Genomic DNA, 19254 nt, shown 5'->3' with positions numbered 1-19254 from the left:
AAAAAAAAAATCAAAGGACACAATCAACAGAATGAAAGGGAATCTACAGAAAAAAAAATCTGTAAACCATGTACTTCATAAGAGATTGGAACCCAGAATATATAAAAAATTCTTAGAACTCAACAACAAAACAGCCAAACAACCCAATTTAAGAACTGGCAAAGGATACGAATAGACATTTCTCCAAGGAAGATAGACAAATAACCAATAAACACATAAAAAAGATTACCAATACCACTAGTCATTATGGAAATGCAAGTCAAAACTGCAATTCACTACCACTTCATACCCATTAGGATAGCTATTTCCAAAAAATAGAAAATAACAAGTATCAGCCAGGGTACGAGAAACTGGAATCCTTGCACAATACTGGTGGGAATGCAAAATGGTGCAGCTGATATGGGTATGGTGATTTCCCCCCAAAATTAAAAATAAAATGATCATATGATTCAGCAATCCACTTCTGGGTATATACCCAAAAAAAGAAAAAGCAGGTTCTCAAAGATTTGTATACTATGTTCAGAGAAGCATTGTTTTTAATAGCCAAAAAGTGGAAGCAATGCAAGGGTCCACTGGATAAATGATAAATGTGGTATAGATACAATGGAATATTATTCAGTCTTTTTTTTAAAAAGTGGGGGAAGAAGGGGTGCCTGGCTGGCTCAGTCAGTGGAGCATGGGACTCTTGATCTTGGGACTGTGAGTTCAAGTCCCATGCTGCATGTAGAGATCACTTGAAAAAAAAAAAAAAAAAAGAAGGAAATCATGATATATGATATAACATGGAAGGACCTTGAGGATATTATGCTAAGTAAAATATGCCAGGCACAGAACGACAAATATTGTTTAATTCCTCTTATAAATACGTTCCTTGAGTAGTCAAACTCACACACACAGAAAGTGGAATGGCAACTGCCAGGGGCTACAAGAGGAGAGAACAAGGAGTTACTTTTTCATTTCAGTTGAAGAATATGAAAAAGATGCCTCATGGTAATGGATGCACAACACTATGGATGCACTTAATGTCACAGAACTGTAGAAATGGTTAAAATAGTAAATTTTATATTATGCTAATTTTCTTTAAAAAAAGCAAAGTGAGGGGGTGCCAGGGTTGTGAGATCAGCTGCTGTACTGGGCTCTGTGCTCAGCATGGAATCTGCTCTAGATTCTCTCTCCCTCTCCTGTCCCTTCCCCTCCCACACTCTATTGGGCTCTCTCTCTCCAATAAATAAATAAATCTTTTTTTTTTTTTTAGACTTTATTCATTTATTTGACAGACAGAGATCACAGGTAGGCAGAGAGGCAGGCAGAGAGAGAGGAAGGGAAGCAGGTTCCCCGCTGAGCAGAGAGCCGAATGCAGGCAGGGCTGGATCCCAGGACCCCAGGATTATGACCTGAGCTGAAGGCAGAGGCCTTAACCCACTGAGCCACCCAGGCGCCCCTCCAATAAATAAATCTTTAAAATAATAATGATGATGATAAATCAAAAAATTTTAAAAGGAAAGCGGAAAAGACCCCAAGAGAATTTCAGATTGAGGGAAATATATAAAACTAAAGTCACACTCACCTGAAATCACAGCAGCCCCAACTAAAAATCTTAATATTCCATTACAAATATCTGGATCTCTTCAACAAAGACTTCTTTACTGTACTGTAGTTCACCAAACCTAGCTATGACCTAACGCAAAACCTTACTCTGCAGCATAAACCAAGTTAGGGGAAAACAGACGATTAGCCACATGGGATTCAGTGTTTGGTTTTTTATTTCTAGCTGTCCTCTTAAGAGATCAGAGAACAGCAACTATTAGAATAATACGTAATGCTCCCAGTCACTGGGGAAACAATATTACACCAGCCTCATTTTGGTGCGTTGTTTTAATCTGCATAATGCTTTTTATTCTCTGTAATGGGAGATCAGCAGGGTCTGCTTAACAGAAGAAAGGTCATTACTGACAAATTCTAACCCAGGGGATAATCTGAGCCTGCTTGTCTGCCACTTTTAAGCAGGCAACTGGTTTAGAAGCTTATTTTCATGTACTTCTTGCTATTCAAGAGTCATCAGCCCAATGCCTCTGCTCCTGTCATTTGACTGCTTTGGTCCACATTTTTCACTATACTACATTGCATCCTTCAGCTAAAGCGCCTGGTGTCAAACTGTTCCTCCTCTCAACTCACCAGTATCCATTCTGATAAAAGAACTGTGACTCAAAGGCAAATTCTGTAACCTAAACAGGTTCATGGGCAAGCGGATTTGGACGGACTCTGCCTAGCTGAGACCTCACATTCCCTTTCCAATCCTAATTGCAACCATCAACAGTGAATGTGCGCTTCCCTGATTACCGCCTGAGGGCTTTTTCTCCATGACATTCAGAATTCTATATGCAGCCTGCTCCAAAGGGTGCTATGCTCAATGAACTCCCCTATCAGAGGCTGCTGAGAGCTATTCTTGTTCCCCAGCCTCCCTAGCAGAGTGTACATTTAAAGCTTTCCTCCTCCTCCTCCTCCCCCTCCTTTTTTTTGAGGGAATATTTTTTAGGATGAAGGAAAACAGCTACATAAGCACATAAGCAGGAAGTGGGGGAGGACTACTTGAGCACTGAAACAAAGAGATCGTGGAGCAAAGAGAGGGACAAGAGGCAAACTTACAAGGTGAACAATTAAGACACTTATAAAGAAATGCACTAAAACCTCATTCCAAACGCCAAGCTTGTCACTAACCACAGCAATATCTAAAAAGTCACTCTTGTCAACCCTTGGAGGCCTAATGGATAAGAAGGCATTGCCAAAGAAAAACTAAACTTTAGTGCACTCCTAATATAGGAAAAACTTAATATATTAATCACAGAGTTAAAACTTCACCCACCTTAAGAAAAGAAAATTACAGATCAGGAAAAAACCTATTTGCAGTGATTCAGCCACTATTTCTGTGAGCAACCAGAGAATAGGATTGTGAACGTGGTGCTAATAAAATGCTAATTAAGTGAAAAGCATTAAGATGTTAACTTCGGTAGATTCATTAAGGGCTTCAAATTACTTACCTTGAAAGTTGTTTGATTAGAAGAAGGTCAGATTTTAGTCTAACATTTTTCTTTTTCTCTTTTGACTAATTAGGTTAATAGTCAGCAGACATCTTCCTAAAGTACAGGATCTCGCTAGGGTAACCTGCTAAGTGGTGGCAGGAGATACTTAGCATAAAAGTCTCCAAGCAAAACCTCCCAAATGCTTTCCTTCCAGTCCTGCATTTGGCCCCTCAGAGTATTTTTCCTTTGTGGACCTAAAGGTCCCCCAATGATAAGTCCGTGATCAAAGGAGCGAGACTGATAGAAAGCAAAGGTCAAGCAAAGCTTTATTTTGCGCCAAGCATCGAGAATCAAACCAATAGTCAAACCAACCAGTCGGGGCTGTCTCTTACAAAGAGGGGACCCCTCCCTGCCTTACAGACTAACTTTTATAGAGCAAAGGCCATGTGGTTGGGCCTGGCCATGTGCAGGTGGCCAGTGAGATTGTAACACACAAAGAAAGCTGCATAGTCATGCTAGGTCACACATGGTGGCCAATTGAATTACAATTTATCTTGTAGATATTTGAACTAGCCTATCACCTTGGTCAGAATTGGCGCCCAAATGGCGGGGACCCACACTCCTTGGTAGCTAGGAAGACAGTATGCACACCCCATTGATTGGGTGTCTCCACCTGGCCTAACCCGCCCTAGTATTTGGGCTTTATTACCTGGGACTGATTTCCTGGACTTGCTTTTAAGTAAGTTCCCTGAGGGAGGAGGGGTAGGGTCAGTTTAAGTTTTACTGCATAAACAACAAAATCACTGTTTAACCAGATGGAGTTGCTCTGGCTAAATAGGCCCTTACAGGACCAGCTGATCTGTGAAGGCAGCTAAAGTAACTGAAAGACCCCTCCCCTAGAAAGACCCCTCCCTTAGTAGACAGATAGGATAACTAACCGCTTGTTTGCTTTTCTGTAAACCGCTGGCTTTTAGGTATAGACCAGGTTATTAATTAGGTTATTAATTGCTTATTAATCGCTCTTTTGCCCTTCTGTAACCGCTTGGCTTATAGAAATAATAGAGACGCCATGATGGCATTCCTACCTTCCCCCTTCTTGTTCCCCTTTCCCGCCTCTCTCCTCCCAGGTGCGGGCCCTCAGAACCAATCAGCTCGTTCCTCCTTCCCGCTTCTCTCTTCGCGCGGGCGCGCGGGTCCTTAGAGCCAATCAGCAAACTCCAAGTATGCCTTTTTCAAAGTTCAAACTGTCAACCAATCAGTTGCGCCCCACCCAAAACTTGTTTGTACCTTCCTATAAAAGACCCTGCTTCACTCCGGTCGGTGTGCTCTGTTAGCTGGAGCTACCGACCACTCGCCGGTACCTGCGTGACAATAAAGAACCTCTTGCTGTTTGCATCCAGTGGCAGTGTTGGATTCTTGGGTAAGGGGATCCGCGGGTCTTTCATAACAATTATACAAAGTAGAATTTTAAAGTAATATTTTATTTTTCTTGTGGCAAAACAAAGGAACAACTCACCTATGGGAAGGAACAAACACAGGGCCCTGTACATTACTGACATCAGGTATTTCAATAAAAATAGCAATTTCGGGGCACCTGGCTGGCTCAGCCAGTACATTCATCTCAAGGTCATGAGTTCAAGCCCCACGTCAGGAATGAAAGCTACTTAAAAATAAATCGTTTCTCAAAAACACTAATTTGGAAAAGCATTCACGCCCCTATGTTTACTGCAGTATTATTTACATTGGCCAAGATATGGAGGCAACCCAAGTGTCCATCAAGAGATAAACGGATAAATTTGTGGTATGTATACATATATATTCACATACAATGGAATATTACTCAGCCATTAAAAAAGACTGAGCTCTTGCCACTGACAACAACATAGATGAATTAGAGGGTATTATGCTAAGTGAAGTAAGTCAGACAGAAAAAGACAAATACTATATGATTTCACTTACATATGAAATCTAAAAACCAAAACAAATAAGCAAACAAAAACAGACCATAAATACAGAGAACAAACTGGTGGTTGCCAGATGGGTGTGGGAAGGGGGATGGATATTATAGGTGAAGCAGATTAAGAGGTACAAATGTTCAGTTACAAAATAAAAGCAAAGATGAAAAGTACAGCATAGGGAATATAATCAATAATACTGAAATAACTATGGTGAGAGATGATAACTACACTTATCATGGTGAGCACTGCACTATGGATAGAATTGTTGAGCTGCTACGCTGTGCACCTAAAACTGATAGAACACTGTATGTCAACTATACTTCAATTTAAAAAACAGCAGCTTCTAAGCAGCTGCATTTTAAGAATCTGAAGGATCAAACAGGAAGAGACAAATTGTTTAAACACAAATAACTCTGACAATTAAAGAACTGGCATGACTAAGCCACGAAAGACAAGTGAAAAGCAAACAGACTGACACTTGAGTAAATTTAGGCCTCTAAGCATGTGGAAGCACTTTGAATTTTCACTGTCACAATCTAAACTCCAAAGAACATTAAAGTCTGCTGCCTTTCTGCTGCCTTTCACCTGCTGGTAAGATACTATGTTAGGGTTGCCATTAGATATACTGCATCCCAGAAGATTCCAAAGACTTAACTTGTAGCTGTCATCAACCACCAAACCAGCTTGAGGTCCTCTCAGCTGTTAGATGTCTGATAATTTCACATGCAACCCAAACATTTTCCAGGGTTATTGAAGAACATACTATAGAAGAGGTGGCTAAGAGTTCATTTACTCTGCCTTAGAATCTTTTCCAGCTGTGAGATCAGTACCAATAATCTCTCTAAGAACAGAAGAAAGTGTTGCACACTATCACAGTTTTACTTCTAAGTCTTTGTATACTTTATCCTTATTAATAAGCTTGGTGGCCAATAGTTAAACATCCCATAGTATCCCTGGGAGACCCATGGGTCCAATTTTCTGACAGTTTCTTGTTTTCTAAACCACCCAAAGTTAGTAGTGTCATGGATGCACAACACAAGCTCTTAGAAAAAACTGAAGGAGCGTAAGGCAGCACTCATTACTGCTGGAGTGGATTGCAGACTTGGGCATACCACAATTCACCCTCAGCTAAGAGAACACTAACTCTGAGAAAAGAAACTCCCTATACCACCCTCGTTCAAAGCATCGAAATCTACCTAAAGCAAAACATCTTTCCAGGTTAAGGATAACATCTTAACTTTCATAGAAGGGACAAATGAAGACATACTTAGGAAACATTCTAAGGAAGGCTCAAAATGGTAATCCTAAATACAGTATGGCAATCATTCAAAAAACTAAACAGAATTATCATATGATGCACCAATTCCACTTCAAGGTATATGCTTTTCAAGAGAAGTGAAAGCAGGGACTGGACAGATATTTGTACACCCATGTACAAATAACCAAAACACAATGACCAAAAGTGGTAGCAACCCTCTTGGGATTTCATCAATGGAAGAATGGATTAAAAAAACATGGCATAGGGGCGCCTGGGTGGCTCAGTGAGTTAAGCCTCTGCCTTTGGCCCAGGTCATGATTTCAGGGTCCTGGGATAGAGCCCTGCATCAGGCGCTCTGCTCAGCAGGGAGCCTGCTTCCCCCCCACCCCATCTCTCTGCCTGCCTCTCTGCCTACTTGTGGTCTCTATCTGTTAAATAAATAAATAAAATATTTTTTAAAAACATGGCATATACATACAATGGGATATTAATCAGCCTTTAAAAGGAAGGAAATTCTGACCCATACTACAAAAGGGATGACTCTTAAATACATTATGCTTCAGGCCAGTATTTTATAGTTAACTAAGTCCCGTCACATATGTTATATAATTCTCACAACTATTTCCCCATGAAGGAATTGATAATCATCATCATCTTCATTTTATAGATAGTGGAAAGAGGTCCGTAGAAGATAAATAACTTGCTCAAGGTCACAAATTGAGTGGTAGAGACAAAAAAAAAAAATGTTTTAAAGATTTTATTTATTTGACAGAGATCACAAGTAGGCAGAGAGGCAGACAGAGAGGGGGAAGCAGGCTCCCTGCTGAGCAGAGAGCCCAATGTAGGGCTCCATCCCAGGACCCTGGGATCATGACCAGAGCCAAAGGCAGAGGCTTTAACCCACTGAGTCACCCAGGTGCCCCAAGACAAAAATTTTAAATCCAGCTTCTCTAACTAAAATTTCCATGCTCCTTTCAGTACATCATGCTGACTGTTCTTTTTACCTCCATGGTAGCCTTGGAGGCAACTCAATGGGAGCCATTATGACATGAAAGAAGGAGCCCTGGGGTGCTGGGCTGGCTCAGTCCAGGTGTCTGCCTGGATCAGTCCGTGGAGCATATGGCTCTTGATCTTAGGGTTGGGAATTTGAGCCCTAAGTTGAGTGCAGAGATTACTTAAAAATATACTCTGGGGAGGGTATGTGTTATGGTTTGCCAGACAACAACTGTGGGATTTCCTGCAATTCACAGTATCTTTAAGACTGTTTTCTCATTGGTAAAAAGTATTTTTTTTAAAAAGTTTATGATACACTCTATGGAGTTTGAATATTGAAGAAGATTGTATATAAAAGAGCACAAAACTTAGCACTTATTAAGGGAAATAAGTGTCAGAAAGGAAAAAAAGTCACCTGGGTGACTCAGTCATTAAGCGTCTGCCTTCGGCTCAGGTCATGATCCTAGGGTCTTGGGATCAAGCCCCGCTTCGGGCTCCCTGCTCGGAGGGAAGCCTGCCTCTCCCTCTCCCACTACCCCCTGCTTGTGTTCCCTCTCTCGCTTTGTCTCTGTCAAATAAATAGTAAAATCTTAAAAAAAAAAAAAAAGAAAGAAAGAAAGAAGGAAGGAAGGAAGGAAGAAAGCAAGGCAGAAAGGAAGAAAGAGAGAGAGAGAGAGAGAGAGAAAGAAAGAAAGAAAGAAAGAAAGAAAGAAAGAAAAGAAAAGAAAAGAAAGAAAAAGAAAAAAGTAATCTTTAGCTGGCTTAGCATTACCACTATTTTGCCCTGATCTGGCCTTAGTGTGGTAAGTGACAAACACATTTTCCTGTAATCTCTTGAGAAAACTGACTGGATCTTTGATACATTTTTTTTTTTTAAGATTTTATTTATTTGAGAGAGAGAAAGTGAGAGAGAGCATAAGAGGAGAGAAGGTCAGAGTGAGAAGCAGACTCCCTATGGAGCTGGGAGCCTGATGTGGGATTTGATCCTGGGACTCCAGGATCATGACCTGAGCCGAAGGCAGTTACTTAACGAACTGAGCCACCCAGGTGCCCTTTGATACTTTTGACATATACTCCAAGTCTAATTCATTAGTGACAGTGAAGATAAGCTAATTATTCCCTGCAGCAAGTTCATTAAAGAAATGTGAGGAATGAAAATGAAGGTAGAGGCCTGATGGAGACTTGCAAAGAGAAGAAAGAGGTGATAGTTATAGGCATCCACTCAAAGTTCAGCCCAGTCCTTTCCAGGCTATTCACAAAAAGCATAGGCCAAAAGCTTAAATCAACTGTTTGATGGCCCTTGGGAAGAATAAGGACAGCAGCCAAGTCAGAAGCCACCGAAAGGGAAAGCAACAAAGCAGGAGATAAAGCAAGCATAAAGGAATGTGATCAAGGAAACAGGTCCCAGATGAAAAGGAGCTGCCTGGAAAGCCTAAGTAAATACATGAATAAATAAACACAACATAAATTATATCCATATGAACTTCAAACTCTAGCCCAGAATCTGGAGCTTCTTTCAAACACCCACATTTGTCATACGGCCCTTGGGTCACAAAGGGATATTTGGGAGAAGGCAGTTTGTAATCCCTGATTTTTATAGAAAATCATATTTATCATAAGGCCTTACTACAGTATCTGGTTTATTTGCTAGGTACAGATATGCATTTGTGAGATTTATAAAACTATGTTTGCAGCAAAATGTCTCTGGGGTCAGGTAAGGCAGATTAACCTTCAGTGCAGTCTTGTTAGCACATCTCACCCTTAGGCCCTCTCATTCCAGCTCTCCCAACATACACATTTCACACTTCTCCTTTTGTTCCCAGACGTGCCAAATGCCACTGTAAATCACTATAGGACATTTTACTTCAGGAAAAAAAAAAAAAGAGAGAGAGAGAGAGAGAAAGAAAAAATAAATAAAAAAGGAAGGAAAAGAAAAGAAAGATCTGTAAATAAACATTAAATCCCAGACCTGTTATACATCAGAATCTATACCAAGTTGTAGATGTGCATTACCATCGCTGAGAATGTCTGGCAAGGCTTATATCTGGAGCTAAATCAAGTTTCCCCATCTGTTGGGTTTGCCTCTTCTACTCAAGTTTAATTTTTCAATTGTTTGCAAGAACAATTTAATAAGTGTTGAGAAAATGGGAAATGATAGGCACAAAGGGAACGAGGAATGTAAGAAAAGTCAGCTTGGTATTTCATGATACTGAAAGCACATTCTCTCCATTTACGAACAGCTCACTCCTGTGGGTGTGTGGTATTTCCTCAAGACCCTAAGCCAAACTCCATGTCTGACTTAATTTTATCCAATACATATAGCACTCCGTAATTGCTCTGCTGTTTCATAAGGAACCTAAAATAACTTAGCCCCATGAGCTCCATTTGCCTCTGTTTACCGCAAATAGAAAGAGCCATGTAAAGCAAAACGTCAAAGTTCCAGATCCCCATGAATCATTCCCTGAACTCACAGAGAATGGCAGAAAAAAAATTTTCAGAGAAAAGCTTTCAGATGGCTTATACACAGAAAACACTTTGGCAACAAAGATGCCTGAAAAGGGCTTGCAACCATGTCTTGGTATGAAAATTCTCAGAACAGCACTGTGAGCTATTTCAATATGACAATATGAAAGTCTCATGCACTCCTGCTTTTCTTGATCAAGTACGACATTTCTTCCACTCCTACAGACATCAGGGCTTAAAATAGCAGTGGTGTTCAACACACTCCACTCAGCAAGGTACAATAAACCTCAGGATGAGCCAAGGAATGCTGAAAGAGGTAAGTTTTCATTCCTTACCTGATATTAACCAATGCATGGGTCACCTTGCTAGCTGCTTCTTTCCACTGGCCTGCATTGGTAGAAAGCCTCAGGACTATAAGGAAGAAAAGAAAAAAGATCTGTTAGACCCCCAGTATAAAACACAAAAATAAGGAATAAAGACACATCTCAGAATAGCTTTATTAGAATAACCAGAGCCTACAACAACACCCCATTTAAAACTTCCTCATCTTAGAGAAAAATATAAGGGCTTATTCTCAACTACCTTCACCAGGGTTTTTTTTTCTCTAGCTTTTTTTCACATCCTATCAAAATACTCCTCTGCCTTGGGTTCCCCTCCATCAACTCCCTACTAACAGGTTTCCATGCTTAGGTTTTACATTCATTTAAAATCTACATTGAGGTGGTAAGGTAAGATTAACCTGGCAGCCACATTTATCATTGCTCTAATGGCTGATTTAGTGGACGTGGCTGGTTAAGTATCCCCTCCTGCTCCATACTTAACTTTCTCCTAAAGGTTTCAGCTGGGTCAAACAGGGCAAACTATCTTGTCAGATAGAGGACAGTCATGTTTCAGTCAAGGAATAACCTGCTTTAGCTACTATAACTTAACTGTGTGACCTGCAACATGAATCAAGAGGAATAGCCTTCTCTTTTCTGACCAAGTTCTCTCTCTTTTCCACATCCAGCAGTAAAAGGAAAGAAGATGGAAAGACAGAACAACCTCAGTCAGCTAAGAGCTTCAGGACCATACATTACAGTATTGATACCATTTCAGAAAAGAGACAAACCAGCACAACTGCTCCTTGGAAGAGCAAGCACATAGCAGGCACTCCAAGTATATGTTTTTAATGAAGGAATACTTAATAAGAGCCAAGTTTTCTATGTTCCAAGAAGTGAACAAAGTTAGGTTATATAAAAGATAGCAGAGAGATGAGGAAACAGACTAAAAGGAGACAAATAATTGATCTAAGTCATCCAAACAGTTGTAAGTAACTGAGCCAGAATTTGAACCTGAGGGTATGACTCTAGAGCATGTACTTAAGAGTAAATGGTTATGAGTATGAACCCTGAAGCCAACTGTCAGAGCCCAATTCCTGCACTTGCCATTTACCACGACAGTAACAGCAATACTTACATGAAAGGACTCTTATGAAAATGAAATAAATTAATATATATAAACCCTTAGATCAGTGCCTGGCACACAGTAAATGTCGTATATTAGCTATTAGCATTTAAATAAATGGCCTCCCAAACAAATGACTGAATATATCTGAGACTTCTCCAAAGGAAGGAGAAGTAGAGCCTAACATTACATTAAGAAATTAAGAAACGTGTGGGGCACCTGGGTGGCTCAGTGGGTTAAAGCCTCTGCCTTCAACTCAGGTCATGATCCCAGGGTGCAGGGATCGAGCCCCGCGTCAGGGGTCTCTGCTCAGCGGGAGCCTGCTTCCTCCTCTCCCTCTGCCTACCTCTCTGCCTACTTGTGATCTCTGCCTGTCAAATAAATAAATAAAATCTTTAAAAAAAAGAAAAGAAAAGAAAAGAAATTAAGAAACGTGTAACCAATCTGCTTAGGAACTTTATACCTGAGAACCATCACTATTCCAGCGAGGAAAAGAAACAGCAGCAGCTAAATCTGAGGGAAGGCCTATGGCTGTTAACAGGGAAAGAAAACTCATCTGGCTGCTCTGCATCTCTTCTAGCAATACCTCATTTTTATAAATTCATGTAATTTTATGAAAGAGAGTAAGGAAGCCTTAATAAAACATATTATCAGAACACTGCCTTTCTAATTTACAGGATTTAGGGCAGGGGAAGTTGGTATAGTTCCAAGTCAAAGCTCCTCAGTCTGAAATCCGGTTTCACCCAGTGTATGTGCAAGTTTAATCATGTAATGAAAACAATTGTTTCAGCAGGTCAGACAGATCTTTTCCAACTCAACTGTGAAACTCCTTAGATGTGTTTCACTAGATCCTCCACAAGATCATAAATTCTCTGAGGGTGGGGACCAAAACATTTATGGAATTGAGTTGAATTTTCCTTTCCTTATCTCAGTGAGATATTTAACTCTGTCCATGGATTATTTCTCTGTAACATTCTGTCAGCTCTGTTCCTTAGTGAACAAGAACCAGATGACCTCATCACTGCATTTCCTTTGCAAATGCCATAGGCTTTTACATTCTTTTCCGTTACCAAATTTAAACACAAAATTATTTCAAAATGCCCTAAAAGCCTCAAGCTAAGGTAATCTTTTATGTAGTAAATTATGGTTCACAAAAATAACATAGTACACAGCCATTTTAAAAAGAGACGTAAGTGGGGCGCCTGGGTGGCTCAGTGGGTTAAGCCGCTGCCTTCGGCTCAGGTCATGATCTCAGGGTCCTGGGATCGAGTCCCGCATAGGGCTCTCTGCTCAGCAGGGAGCCTGTTTCCCTCTATCTCTCTCTGCCTGCCTCTCAGTCTACTTGTGATTTCTCTCTGTCAAATAAATAAATAAAATCTTTTAAAAAAAAAAAAATAAAAAAAAAAAATAAAAAGAGACGTAAGTAATAGTAAAAACTGGAAACAACCATAATTTCCATGAAAAGAATGGTTAAATAAACTGAGCCCACACTGTACAAAAAAAGACAGAGAAAGATTTAAGAAAATTACAAAAAAAAGAATATTTTATGACACATGTTTTTAAAAACACAAAATAGAAGGATAACATGATTACAACTATGTAAAATTATGCATACATGTAGGCTAATATACAACAATGAAAACAATCACAGCACTAGAAAGATTATAAATTTTTTTTATCTTTTCCATTTTGATTTTTCTTTTTCTTTAGTATTTATAATTATCTTTCTTTTTAATAAAAAAAAACACTTCAAAATATGGTATCATTTATGGTTCAGGGCAGCTCCTTTGGAAGTCTTCCTACTCAGCAGACTTCACTGCACCAAATTAATGTCATCAGAATATTAAATGTGGGGGTGGGACTATGGACATTGGGGAGCGTATGTGCTTTGGTGAGTGCTGTGAAGTGTGTAAACCTGGTGATTCACAGACCTGTACCCCTGGGGATAAAAATATATGTTTATAAAAAATAAAAAATTTAAAAAAAAAAGAATATTAAATGTGTGCCTTCATCAAAAGTGTTTCAGTGAGCCTTCCTCCTCTAGCCAAGACAGAAGAACAAAACATAATTTACCCTCCTACCTTAAGTGACTGGACAAAACAGATGAAACAACAACTACCAGACATTGGACAACAGGCATATTCAACAGTGATCCCTGAAGAAAAAAAACAAGGTGAGCCCTATGATTACCCCAGCTTACTGCATGGAGAAGTTTCTAGCCTGTGGGGCAGGAGGAGGAACCTATATAGAATACAGAAATCTTGCCAAGCCAAAGACATAGAGATCAACACTTGGAGAGGCCAAGGTACCTAGAATTTGTGGGGCAGAGTACTGTAGAAGGAGTAAAAAACAAAGAACTCTGGAGGTCTACAGAAGGGTCATCTTACATCTTTTTTTAAAAGATTTTATTTATTTATTTGAGATGGACAGAGCGAGAGAGAGAAAGAGAGAGAGAGAGTGCGAGCAGAAGGTAGAGGCAGAGGGGGAGGGACAAGCAGACTCCCCACTGAGCAAGGAGCCTGATGCTGGACTCGATCCCAGGACCCTGGAATCATAACCTGAGCCAAAGGCAGACATTTAACCAACTGAGCCACCCAGGCATCCCCTACATCTTTTTTTGAATACTGATCTGCATATATAGATCAAAGAGGAAAATACTCAGAGCTGGAAACAAAGAACTATTAGAAAGGAAAAGAAATTGTTAAGCTCACAGAGGGCTCCACAAATAAAATAATTTGTTTTTCCCCCAGCAAGTGTAGAAAGACTTACTCATATCCTGGTTGTCAAAGTCTGCAGATGGGTACTACGTTAGCAATGGGGCCAAATTAGCCTACATTAAAGATGGCTCTCAACCTCCCCTGACAACCCTTAAATGCAAACCTGAAAGGATAAAGCTGATTTCCAAATAACATAACCACATTCTAGAACAAAGTTTAACATTATATAAAATAACAAAATCAAGCACTAACAATATTAAAATCACAATGTCCAAAATTTAAAAATTACCAGGCATTCAAAGCAGAAAAATAAGACCAAATAGGCAAGAGAAAAACCAGTCAATAGAAACAGATCTAAACATGAAGGAAGGGGCGGCCTGGGTGGCTCAGTGGATTGAGCCGCTGCCTTCGGCTCAGGTCGTGATCTCAGGGTCCTGGGATCGAGTCCCGCATCGGGCTCTCTGCTCAGCAGGGAGCCTGCTTCCTCCTCTCTCTCTGCCTGCCTCTCTGCCTACTTGTGATCTCTGTCTGTCAAATAAATAAAATCTTTAAAAAAAAAAATGAAGGAAAATTAGCAGAATTACCAAAAAAGGACATTAAAACAACTGTAAATATGCTCCGTATTCTCAGGAAGATTGAGGAAAATAAAAATACAATGAGGAAAGAAACAGACACATTACAAAGAAGTCCAAACAGAACTTCTAGGATAGAAAAAACCTGAAATGCACACTATACTGGATAAAATGAATTAAGATTAATGAGATAAAAAGCATATTAAAAAATACAGAAGAGGCATCCAAATTCGGAAGAAAGAAGTAAGTTGTCACTATTTGCATATGACATGATATTATATAGAGAAATACTAACAACTCCACCAAAAAAAATTCTAATTAGAACTAATAAATGAATTCAGTAAAGGGAGCCTGGGTGGCTTAGTCAGTTAAGTGCCGGCCTTCAGCTCTGGTCATGATCTCGGGGTTCTGGGATGGAGCCCCACATTGGACTTCCTGCTCGGCGGGGAATCTGCTTCTCCCTCTACCCCTCCCCGCAACCTGCACGCTCACTATTAAATAAAATCTTAAAAAAGAAATGAATTCAGTGAAGTAGCAAGATACAAAATTAATACACAGAAATCACCGTGTTTCCATTCACTAATAACCAATGATAAGAAAGAGAAATTAAGAAAACAATCCCATTTACAATAGTATCAAAAACAATAAAATACCTAGTAATAAATTTAACTTAAGAGGTGAAAGACCTGTACTTTGAGAACTATAAGATACTGGTGAAAGAAATTGAATATGACATAAATAGATGGAAAGAGGGGCGCCTGGGTGGTTAAGTGGGTTAAAGCCTCTGCCTTTGACTCAGGTCATGATCTCAGGATCCTGGGATTAAGCCCCGCATCAGGCACTCTGCTCAGTGGGGAGCCTGCTTCCCCCTCTCTCTCTGCCTGCCTCTCTGCCTACTTGTGATCTCTGTCTGTCAAATAAATAAATAAAATCTTAAAAAAAAATAGATGGAAAGATATAACATGATCATGGATTGGAAGAATTAATAATCTTAATCTACAGATTCAGTTCAATCCCTATACAAATACCATTAGCATTTTTCAGAAATAGAGCAAATAATCATAAAATTTGTATAGAACCACAAAAGACCCTGAATAGCCAAAGCTATCTCGAGAAAGAAGAACAAACCTGGAAGTATCATGCCACCAGATTTCAAACTATACTACAAGGCCTCAATAATCAAAATATCATGGCAGTAGCACAAAAACAGATACACAGATCAGTGAAACAGAGTAGAGAATCCAGAAGTAAACTCACGTGTATTCATCTATGGCAAAGGAGTGAAGAACATAAAATGGAGAAGGGACAGTCTCTTCAATAAATGGTGTTGGGAAAACTGAATAGCTATATGCAAAAAAAAAAAAGAAACTGGACCACTTCCTTACACCATATACAATAAACTTAAAATGGATTGAAGACCTAAATGTAAAACTTGAAACCATAAAACTCCTAAAAGAAAATACAGGCAGTAGACTCTTGGACATCAATCTTAGCAATATTTTTTTTGGATCTGTCTCCTCAGGCAAAGGGGAAAAAGGAAAAAGAATCGAGATTACATCAAAATAAAAAGCTTCTGCATAGAGAATGAAGGAAAACATCAACAAAACAAACCTACTGAATGGGAGAAAACATTTGCAAATTATATATCTGTTAAGGGGTTAATGTGCAAAATATATAAAGAACTCCTACAACGCAACACCAAAAAAACAATCTAATTAAATAACGAGAAGAAGACTTCAAAAGACATTTTTTCAAAGAAGATGTATAGATGGCTAATAGACATGTGAAAAGATGCTCAACATCATGACTCATCAGGGAAAAGCAAATAAAAATCCACAATGAGATATCACCTCACCTGTCAGAATGGCTAGTAACAAAAAAACAAGAAATAACAAGCATTGGCAAGGATAGCATGTGGAGAAAAGGGAACCCTCGTGCACTGTTGGTAGGAATGTTCACCATGAAGAACAGTATGAGGGATACTTTAAAAATTAAAAATAAAAACTACCATATGATCTAGCAATTCCACTTCTGGGTATTTATCCAAAGAAAACCAAAACGCTAATTTGAAAAGACAGGTACAACCCCCCGTTCACAGCAGTATCATTCATAATAGCCAAGACATAAAAACAACCTAAGTGGCTATCAATGGATGAATGCATAAAGAAGTTGTGGTATATGGGGCGCTTGGGTGGCTCAGTGGTTTAAGCCTCTGCCTTCAGCTCAGGTCATGATCTCAGGGTCCTGGGATCGAGCCCCACATCGGGCTCTCTGCTCAGCGGGGAGCCTGCTTCCCCCTCTCTCTCTGCCTGCCTCTCTACCTACTTGTTATCTCTCTCTGTCTATCAAATAAATAAATAAAAATCTTAAAAAAAAAAAAAAGAAGTTGTGGTATATACACACACACACACACACACACACACACACAAATGGAATATTACTTAGCTATAAAACACAAGGAAACCCTACTATTTGTGACAATATGGATGGACCCTAAAGACTTATTCTAAGTGAAATAAGTGACACAGAGAAAGACAAATACTGTACGATCTTACTTATACATGTAATCTTAAAAACAAAACAAAACAAAACCCATAAAAAAAGAGATCAATCTTGTGGCTACCAGAGACAGAGGGTATGGAGAGGGAGAATTGGAGGAAGGTAGTCAAAAGATGCAAACTTCCAGTTACAGGATAAAGAAGATAAATAAAGGATATAGGGACGCCTGGGTGGCTCAGTTGGTTAAGCCACTGCCTTCAGCTCAGGTCGTGATCTCAGGGTCCTGGGATTGTGTCCCGCATCGGGCTCCTTGCTCCACGGGGAGCCTGCTTCTCTCTCCACCTCTGCCTGCCGCTCTGCCTACTTGTGTGCGTGCTCTCTCTCTCTTTCTCTCTCTGACAAACAAATAAAATCTTAAAAAAAAAAAAAAAAAGGGATGTAATGTACAATAGGAGAATTTAGCTAACACCACTGCATAATATACAGGAAAGCTATTAAAGAGAGTAAAATCCTAAGAGTTCTCATCACGAGGAAAAAAAATTTTTTCCTTTCTTCCTTTTTTCCTTTTACTGTATCTATTTGAAAAGATGGAAAAAAAAAAAAAAAGATGGATGTGAGCCGAACCTCTTCTCTATATATGTAAATTAAACCATCATTCTGTATGCTTTAAACATCATAGTGACGTGAGCCAATTATTTCTCAATAAAACTGGGGAGGGGGATGAAGGTGCAGTGCCACTTCTAGCATGGCAGAGTAAAACCCACTACGGCCTTTCTCTGATTATAGCCCAAAATCCTGTATTAAATATAAAAAGTAACTACCTGGAGGCTCTAAAATTAAGCATAAGCAGACATATTATAGAAGGGAGTCAAAACTTGGAGAAACACCCACAAAAGGAGTTTCAAGTTGCCTTTTCTGCTATTTTTCTTTCAGGCTTTCACAGGGATGTACAGGGGAGAAGCTGGAGAGACGACCAAAATTTCAATAGAAACTTCACCTTTCTGTAGACAGAAACCAGGAAAAGCAGCTTCTGCTGGTCAGAGAACAGCCTGGACAAACCAGAAGAAAGTCTTCCCCTAATTCTGTATATAATAGTTGCACAATTCTCGGGCTTATGCCTGAGCTAAACAAATATGGAACAGAGATAGGAGCAGCAAAGCAAAAGCTTTAGGAACCGAATGGATATTTGGTGGGGGTTTTGTGTGTGTGTGTGTGTGTGTGTGTGTGTGTGTGTGTGTTTGTTTGTTTGTTTGAGAGGGAGAGAGAGAGAGCAGGAAGGGGCAGAGAGGGAGGGAAAAAGAATCTGAAGCCGACTCCATGCTGATTGAGGAGCCCCACGTGGAGCTCCATCCCACAAACCCAAGATCATGACCTGAGCCAAAAACCAGGAATCAGACCCTTAACCAACTGAGCCACCCAGGTGCCCCTGAATGGATATATGAATCACAGTCCAAGTCTTGACTAACCCTTGAGTGGTACATGTGTGGACCACAACCAAAGCAGCACATAAAGTCTCTGAGAACTGAACTGGTATTAGAACCACAAGTAAAATATATATTATGTAAAGTAAAAATAAAAAAAATTTCACTAGATGGGCTTAAGAGCAGAATGGACTGACACAGAAGTCAGTGAACCTAAAGACAGAACAGTAGAAGCTATTAAGTAAGAAGAAGGGGGGAAAAAAAGGGAGAAATCAAATAAGGTTTCAGGAAAGAGTGGGACAATATCAAAAAGCCTAACATCTGTGTAACTGCAGTCCAAGAAAAGGGAGAAGAAAGAACGTGGGGCAGAAAAATTTTTGCAAAGAAGAACGGCCAAAAACTCCCAAATTTAGTGAGAGTCAAAAAGCTCAGCAAATCCCAAACAGGATGAACTCACAGAAAAACCACGCCTAGACATATCATAGTCAAACTGCTAAAAGGCAAAGATAAGGGAAAAACCTAAAAGAGCCTACAGAAAAACAGCACATTATAAACAAGGAAAAAAACGATTAAAATGACAACAGACTTATTTTCAGAGACCACAGAGACCAGAAAAAGGGGAATAACATTTTCAAAATATTTCAAAATACTTAAAGAACTTGTGGCACCTGGGTGGCTTAGTCGTTAAGCCTCTGCCTTTGGCTCAGGTCATGATCCCAAGATCTTGGGATCGAGCCCCAGACTGGGTTCCCTATTCAGCGAGGAGCAAGCTTCTCCCTCTTCCCACTCCCCCTGCTTGTGTTCACTCTCTTGCTATGTCTCCTCTCTCTGTCAAATAAATAAATAAAACCTTAAAAAAATACTTAAAGATAAGAACCTATCAAAAGATAAGAACCTAGCAAAAATACCT

At 39.7% G+C, this 19254-nt stretch overlaps 1 protein-coding gene across 3 annotated transcripts in view; it reads right to left on the bottom strand.

Annotated features, from left to right (window-relative positions):
- Positions 1-19254, bottom strand: part of ARMH3 (armadillo like helical domain containing 3) — a 182551-nt gene that overhangs the window by 73902 nt on the left and 89395 nt on the right. For 2 of the 3 annotated variants that reach the window (XM_004749417.3, XM_004749418.3), the window contains exon 23: positions 10028-10103. In XM_004749417.3, coding sequence (XP_004749474.2) covers positions 10028-10103 — 76 coding nt within the window. Of the gene's footprint in view, positions 1-8270; positions 9093-10027; positions 10104-19254 lie in introns of those variants that run through there. The other variant, XM_045068962.1, reaches the window with a different exon arrangement.

This window comes from Mustela putorius, unplaced genomic scaffold (genome assembly GCF_011764305.1).
Source record: "Mustela putorius furo isolate JIRA1106 unplaced genomic scaffold, ASM1176430v1.1 tig00003909_pilon_pilon_pilon, whole genome shotgun sequence".
Lineage (NCBI taxonomy): Eukaryota > Metazoa > Chordata > Mammalia > Carnivora > Mustelidae > Mustela > Mustela putorius.
Note: the sequence above shows the minus strand (reverse complement) of the source record. Positions and strands in the feature narration are given on the sequence as shown.